The sequence below is a fragment of the Papio anubis genome, chromosome 10, assembly GCF_008728515.1.
Source record: "Papio anubis isolate 15944 chromosome 10, Panubis1.0, whole genome shotgun sequence".
Taxonomy (NCBI): domain Eukaryota; kingdom Metazoa; phylum Chordata; class Mammalia; order Primates; family Cercopithecidae; genus Papio; species Papio anubis.
Window position 1 is genome coordinate 2282697 of NC_044985.1, and position 7217 is coordinate 2289913.

The following is a 7217-nucleotide window of genomic DNA, read 5'->3' on the forward strand; positions in this document are numbered from 1 at the left end:
TTGTACTCGCTAACGTAGATGGCCTGAGAGCCAACAGCTCTATTCAGCACCTGAGTAGGCCCTCTGTGGAGGTGTTGGGTTGGATGGCAGCATAAGTTGTCTACACCAGGACCAACAACAGACCTGTGGCAACTCTAGATTGAAGGGTGAGGTCCCAGTAGTACCAGTAGTAGGGCAGAATTTTGACTCCAATCACATTTGCACGGGAGGGACTCATGTACTGTTCAATCAAAATGAGATTTTTTTTCCAAAACATTTGTCAATGTTGTCTTAATAAGGGATCACCTGACCTCAGGTGATCCGCCCACCTCACTGTCCCAAAGTGCTGGGATTACAGGTGTGAGCCACCGCGCTTGGCCTGGCGCTTGGTCTTATGACAACCTATCTGAAAAGAGAATTCCTTAATTGGAATGGTGAGAATTTATTTTTATTTGGGCAGAAACATACTTATCTGTAGGCTCGTTTCAAATTACACATTTAGTATTTGGCTTCCTATATTTTATTTTATTTTTGTTTTAAATGAACTGTTTTTTCTCTTTTGGTAGTCTCGGCCACCTGTGACCACCTCCAATGCCATCCCTCCTGCTGTGGTAGCAACCGTCTCAGCCACCAGAGCTCAGTCTCCAGTCATCACTACGACAGCGGCACATGCTACTGACTCAGCACTTAGGTATACACGGGGAGGATGAAGTTTGAACCTTCCTGCCTCCTCCTCCGCCTCCTCCACTCTTTTTTCTTTCATTCCTTCATTTAAGTGAATATTTGTTGAGTGGCTTTTTCTTTAATGAGCTATGTAGTGTTCTAAATCCTGGGGCTAAAGCTGTGAACAAAGAAATTCCTGCCCACACAGAGCTTCTGTTTTTAGGGGCTGGAGACACAATAAATATGTAGGTTTTTAGATGGTGAAAAGTGCTTTGGAAAAAATAAGGGTAAAAGGGATTGGGAGTGACAGGGTGGGTGGTGCAGGGGACTTACAGTTTCATGTAATGTGGTCGGAGAGAGCTTTGTTGATAATACATTTGAGTAGAAAATGAAAAGATACAATGAAATGAGTGAGCTATGTGGTTATCTGAGAGAAGAGTATTCTAGGCAGTGGCAATACTAGTAAGTGCAAGGCTCCGAGACAGGATTCTGTTTGCCACTTACAAGGAGCACCGATGAGGCCAAGGTGGCAAGAGTTAGGTTTGGGGAGGTAGCAGGGTCTCCAGATCACATAGGTCCTTAGGAGCCACGCTAAGGACATGGACTCGGCTGGGGCATGATGGAAAGCCTTAGCAGAATTTTCAGCAGAGCAATGCAATGATCTGAAGTTTCATTTGGTTCAGCCTGGTTGCTGGATAGAATAGGCTATGGAGAGGCCAAGTTAGAAGCAGAGGTTGGGTAGAAGGGTATAGCCAGCATGTAGGAGAGATGAAGATGGATGTAGAAAGACATGGTTAGATTCTGGATAGATTATATTTTTTGGAGGGAGGGTCTCGCTCTGTCATCCAGGCTGGAGTACAGTGGCATGATCATGGCTCACTGCAGCCTTAAACTCTCAGCCTCAAGTGATCCTCTTGCCTCAGCCTCCCAAGTAGCTGGAACTCCAGATGTGCACCACCATGCCTAATTTTTTTATTTTCTTGTAGAGACAGGTTCTCACTTTGTTGCCCAGATTGGTCACGAACTCCTGAGCTCAAGTGATCCTCCTGTCTCCATAAGTGCTGGGACTACAGCATGAGCCACCATGCCTGGCCCTGGGTGGATTTTGAAGGATAGAGTCAGGAAGATTTCTGAGAATCACTGGAGCAGGGGGCGGGGGTATGGGAGTGTGAGAAGGAGGGGAGTCAGGATTATTTATTTGCCAGTACTAGTTGGCCTATACACCTAACAGGGTGGAGGAGAGTGGGATTTTTGGAAAAGGAGTTTTATACTTTGATTTTAGGCATTTTAAGGTTGTGATGGCAAGATATAGTGGCTCGTGCATGTAATCTTAGCACTTTGGGAGGTTGAGGCAGGAGGATCACTGGAGTCCAGGAGTTTGAGACCAGTCTGGGCAATATAGGGAGATCCCATCTCTATAAAAAATAAGAAAGTAGCCAGGCATGGTGGTGTGTACCTGTAGTCCCAGCTACACGGGAAGCTGAGGTGGGAGGATCGCTTAAGCCCTGGAGGTTGAGTCTATAGCAAGCTGTGATCGTGTCACTGCATTCCAGCTGGGGCAACAGAGCGAGACCCCATCTCCACCAAAAAAAAAAAAAAAAAAAAAAGGATTTAGGCTGGGTGCAGTGGCTCGTGCCTGTAACGCTGGTGCTCTTGGAGGCCAAGGTGGGAGAATCACTTGAGGCCAGGAGTTCAAGACCAGCCTCAGCAACATACCGGTATCCCATTTCAACAAATTAAAAAAAAAAAAAAAAAAAAAGATAAGCGTGGTGGCATGTACCTCTAGCCCTAGGTACTTGGAGGCTGAGGTGGGAGGATCATATGACCACAGGAGTTTGAGACCACATGAGCTATGATTGTGCCACTACTCTCTAGCCTGGGCGACAGAGCAAGATCCTGTCTCTAAAAAAAAAGAAGCAAAAAAGATTTGCAGAGCCATACAGGAATGAAGTCTGGTTGGTGAGGGATGATCTTAAAGGCTTTTTGTGAGTGACACAATCAGGGATGACATGATGCTGTTTTTCCTCATGATCGCCAAGTCACATTACAGGGAGGCTGGGGAGAGCAGTTGGTCCTTGCCATGGGTTATATTGAGGGAAGGGAGTCTTTGGCAATAGCGCAGACAAGAAGGGATTCACTGAATCAAAGCAAGGATAGGTTGGAGAGAGGAGCCGTTAGAAGCTAGGGAGGCACCACTGGGACCTGTCAGCTGGAAGCTGGGCAGAGTGGTGAGGAAGAAAGAGGAATTGGAGATGCCTCTTTGGTTTCCTCCTTACCTGTCCTAGTAAATGAAAAGGAAAACAAGGGAAGGAAAGCAGGTTTTAGAAAAGATTGAACTTTGGGATACTGAGTGTATCTGTGGAACAGCCAAGTGGCTGTTGTCAGCATGTGGTTGAAGAGGGGTCTGTGCTAGAGATAATGGGTTTGGGAGTGATCAGTGCGTGGGCCACAATGAAAGCCTTCAGGTGTCTATCCAAGGGTACTAGAGAGTGAGAAGAGAACCTAGAACAGAATTCTGAAGAAAATTATATTTAAATGAACAGCAATGCCTGGAACTTATCTTTAGCCATTAGCTCTATTATTTACTTGTATGACATTAAGCAGGTTTTCAATTCCCCTGATCCTTTGTTCTCTCTTCAATAAAAGGGATACTTTACTTTGTGGCAGTTATTAATAAATGTATTACCTGAGGTACAAAGAGACAGAACCGCCCAACATAAAATAGACTACTTGTTGTTGCTCATTTTAACTTTATAAAAGTTAATATATTCAGGTGGTATGAGGAAATTCACAAGGTATAAATGGATATACAGTCATCTCTATCCATGGGGTCTTGGCTCCAGGAGCCCCTGCAGATACTGAAATCCAAGGATGCTCAAGTTCCTTCATATAAAGTAGCATAGTATTTGCATATAACCTACGCACCTCCTCCCATGTACTCTGGCACTCTAAGTAACCTGGAGATGATTAAATCATCTCCAGGTTACTTAGAGTGCCTATTATGATGCCTACACATCACTTCATTCATGTGGATTCTGTGTAGCACTTGGTGCTCAGCTAATTCAAGTTTTGCTTTTTGGAATTTGGGGAAATTGTTTTCCCCCTTGAATATTTTCAGTCCATGCTTGGTTGAATCCATAGATGTGGCACCTGGGGGTACTGAGGGCCAACTGTATGATGAAAACTAGGGGTAGGCTTTTTATTTTTATTTTTTGGCTTTTTATTTTTAATCATATTGTCAAAGTATCTTTTCCATTGTGTTGAATGTTTTAATAGAAAGCTGGATATTGAATTTTGTTGAATGCATTTTTAGCATTCACTCATATAACACTAGCAATATACTGCAAGTAGTGAAAACAAAAACCCTAATCAGGTGATTTTTCTCTTTATATCTACAATTACAATAAATTCCTAATGTCTAACTTTTTTTGAATTCTGCAGATAGAAATTTTTCAACAGACCAATTTCCATAGAAGAAATAGAAAAAATTTTAAGCACTGTCTCTCACAGAAGCACCAGATCCAGCTGGTTTCATAGAATTCTTTTTTGAGACAGGGTCTTGCTCTGCCAGCCAGGTTGGAGAACAGTGGCTCAGTCACGGCTCACTGCAGCCTCAACCTCCTAGGCCCAAGTGATCCTTCTACCTCAGCCTCCCAAAGCTGCGACTACGGGCACGTGCCACCATGCACCATGCCTGGCAAATTTTAAAATGTTTTGTAGAGACAGGGTCTCCCTATGTTGCCCAGGCTGGTATCAAACTCCTGGGCTCAAGCGATCCACCTGCCTCGGCCTCCCAAAGTGCTGGGATTACAATTGTGAGCCACCACACCCAGCCTTGGTTTCATAGAATTCTACCAAACCTTCAAAGGGCCAGATAAACCAGCAATAAAGAAATTGGTTCAAGGTATAGAGAAAATAGTAAACTTCCAGAAAAATATAAGTCATATCTTAATTTTTCTGCTAAATACATTCATTCTGTCAGTTCTCTGACCCTTGTCTTTTCAGTCATTACTTGGTTGAAAGAAATGTATTTTCTATCACTTTCTTCAAAAAGGGCGTATCTTAAAGCACCAATATTTTGAAATTTTACATGCTGAGAATCATTTCCCATTTATACTTAGGCAATAGTCTGGCTGATTAAGTGTTTTATTGTTTCTATATTCTTTCCATGACTACTTGAGGGGTCGTTTTTCCCGTGTCTTCTAGATCTGGATGTTACTACACAGAGTCTGTTTTTTTTTTCTTAACCCCTTACAAAGGCCTTAGTCTTTTTGCCTCATTGCCTGATTCTTTTCGTTGAATATCAGCAAATTTAATGGCATTTATTTTGTAATGACCATTATTTATGGTTTTGTTCTAAACATGGTGTGCCTTTTCAATCTGTAGCATAAAACTGTATCTATTGACCGGGCGCAGTGGCTCATGCCTGTAATCCCAGCACTCTGGGAGGCTGAGGCAGGCAGATCACTTGAGGTCAGGAGTTTGAGATCAACCTGGCCAACATGGTGAAACCTTATCTGTCAGCTGGGCATGGGGCCGGACGCCTTTAATCCCAGCTACTTGGAAGGCTGAGGCGGGAGAATCACTTGAACACGAGAGGCAGAGGTTGCAGTGAGCCAAGATCATGCCACTGCACTCCAACCTGGGCAACAGAGCGAGACACCGTCTCAAAAGAAAAAAAGAAAAAAACTGTAATTATGAACAGTTTTTGTGAGTTATATGTTTTTTTTTTCTTTTGGGACCTAGTCTTGCTCTGTTGTCCAGGCTGGAGTGCAGTGGCACAGTCTCGGCCACTGCAATCTCCGCCCCCCTCCCGGGTTCAAGCGTTTCTTGCACCTCAGCCTCCCGAGTAGCTGGGATTACAGGCACCCACCACCACCCCCGGCTAAGTTTTGTATTTTTGGTAGAGACGGAGGTTTGCCATGTTGGCCAGGCTGGTCTCGAACTCTTGACCTCAGGTGATTTGCACGCCTCAGCCTCCCAAAGTGTTGGGATTACGGGCGATTCCTAAGTGTTGAATCTTTTTGCACTCCTATGTAATTTTTTTAACTGTTCCCTTTAACGTTGTTTTCATAGTCTTCTCCATCCTTGACTGCATTTTCAGCATTGTCTCTCATGTTCCACTTCTAATTTTGCCTTCATTCTTGAAACTGCTGAACAGTTGCCTTCTGTTTCCCTCTCGAGCTCTGCCTATATATTTTGTCTTCTTCTGTTGTTCTCTCATCATTTCCACTGAGCTCTTAGTCTTTGCTTTGTGTTTCTATTTCATAGAAGTGGTTACTTCATTAAGGTTTTAAATTCATGGTACAGTGTTCATCTGCGTAGTAAAAGCACTTCTGGTGTGTTTCGTTCCACCTTTTGTCTTTTAGCATCTTTAAATAGATCCTGTTTTGGATCTTTTCTGAGTATTCATCTTTGATTGGATTGACTTTATTCTGGATCCCTTATTTGTAATTGGTTCTTACTGTAGCCTGAACTATTTACCGGGTTTGGAGAAATTTTCCAAATGACTCAGTGTCCTGCGTTTGAAATTTGTTGGCCATTACTTCATTCCTGTCAGTGCAGATAGACCACTTAAAGTGGCAAAGCCTCTCTTCCCTAGGTCCCCCGCACGCAATTCCCCATAGATGGGACTTTTCTGTGTCTATGTGATTCCTGGTTTAACCCTAGATCCTTTGCTTTTTAACCCTTGGAACTGTTCTAAATGCTGCTCCGCTGCCAGCTCCATTCCCGCTGTTACACGAAGATTCTGGTTTTCTCTGTCAGTTTGTGCTCCTCATTTTGGAGCATTATACTTCATTACTGGATTTTATCCCCAGAGTTATAGCCCCAGAAATTCTCTCTTCAGGCTGGGGAGGGTGGCTTATGTCTGTAATCCTAGCACTTTGGGAGGCTGAGGCAGGAGGATCGTCTGAGCCCCAGGAGTTGAAGACCAGCCTGAGCAACATAGTGAGAACATAGTGAGACTCTATCTCTTTTTTAAAAAAAAAAAAGAAAAAAAGAAAGCAATCCTTCCTTCATTGGCTCCTGAGTCTCTGGTTATCCCTACCTTTGGCAATTCTTCTGTCCTGTGGTTTGAGATTTCAGATGTCTCCTAATTTTGCAAAAGGAGGATTCTATATTTCTCTTTTTTGTTTTCTTTACTGTTCTGAGAGGAGAAGGAGAAAATACCACACTGGCAGTCTCTGCCTACGATACCCTTGTCCTCCAAATAAGCCAGTCATACAAGGACCTATCTGAACACTGGAGGATAATCACAAGTCCATTTATCATTTAACCCCCATATTTTCTGTAGATGTCAGATCACTGAATTGGGGCTCTATCCTTGGAGTTGCCTTTCAGACTGTTAACAAAAAAAAAAAAAAAAAAAAAAAGCTGGCCGGGCGCGGTGGCTCAAGCCTGTAATCCCAGCACTTAGGGAGGCCGAGACGGGCGGATCACGAGGTCAGGAGATCAAGACCATCCTGGCTAACACGGTGAAACCCCGTCTCTATTAAGAAATACAAAAAACTAGCCGGGCGAGGTGGCGGGCGCCTGTAGTCCCAGCTACTCGGGAGGCTGAGGCCGGAGAATGG

The 7217-nt window shown here is 43.8% G+C and overlaps 1 protein-coding gene across 13 annotated transcripts in view; it reads left to right on the top strand.

The window, feature by feature from the left end:
• Window positions 1-7217, top strand: part of SAP130 (Sin3A associated protein 130) — an 86380-nt gene that overhangs the window by 17410 nt on the left and 61753 nt on the right. For all 13 annotated transcript variants that reach the window (XM_017947987.3, XM_021923446.2, XM_021923445.2 and 10 more), the window contains exon 7: window positions 546-670. In XM_017947987.3, the coding sequence (XP_017803476.1) occupies window positions 546-670 (125 nt within the window). The remainder of the gene's footprint in view (window positions 1-545; window positions 671-7217) is intronic.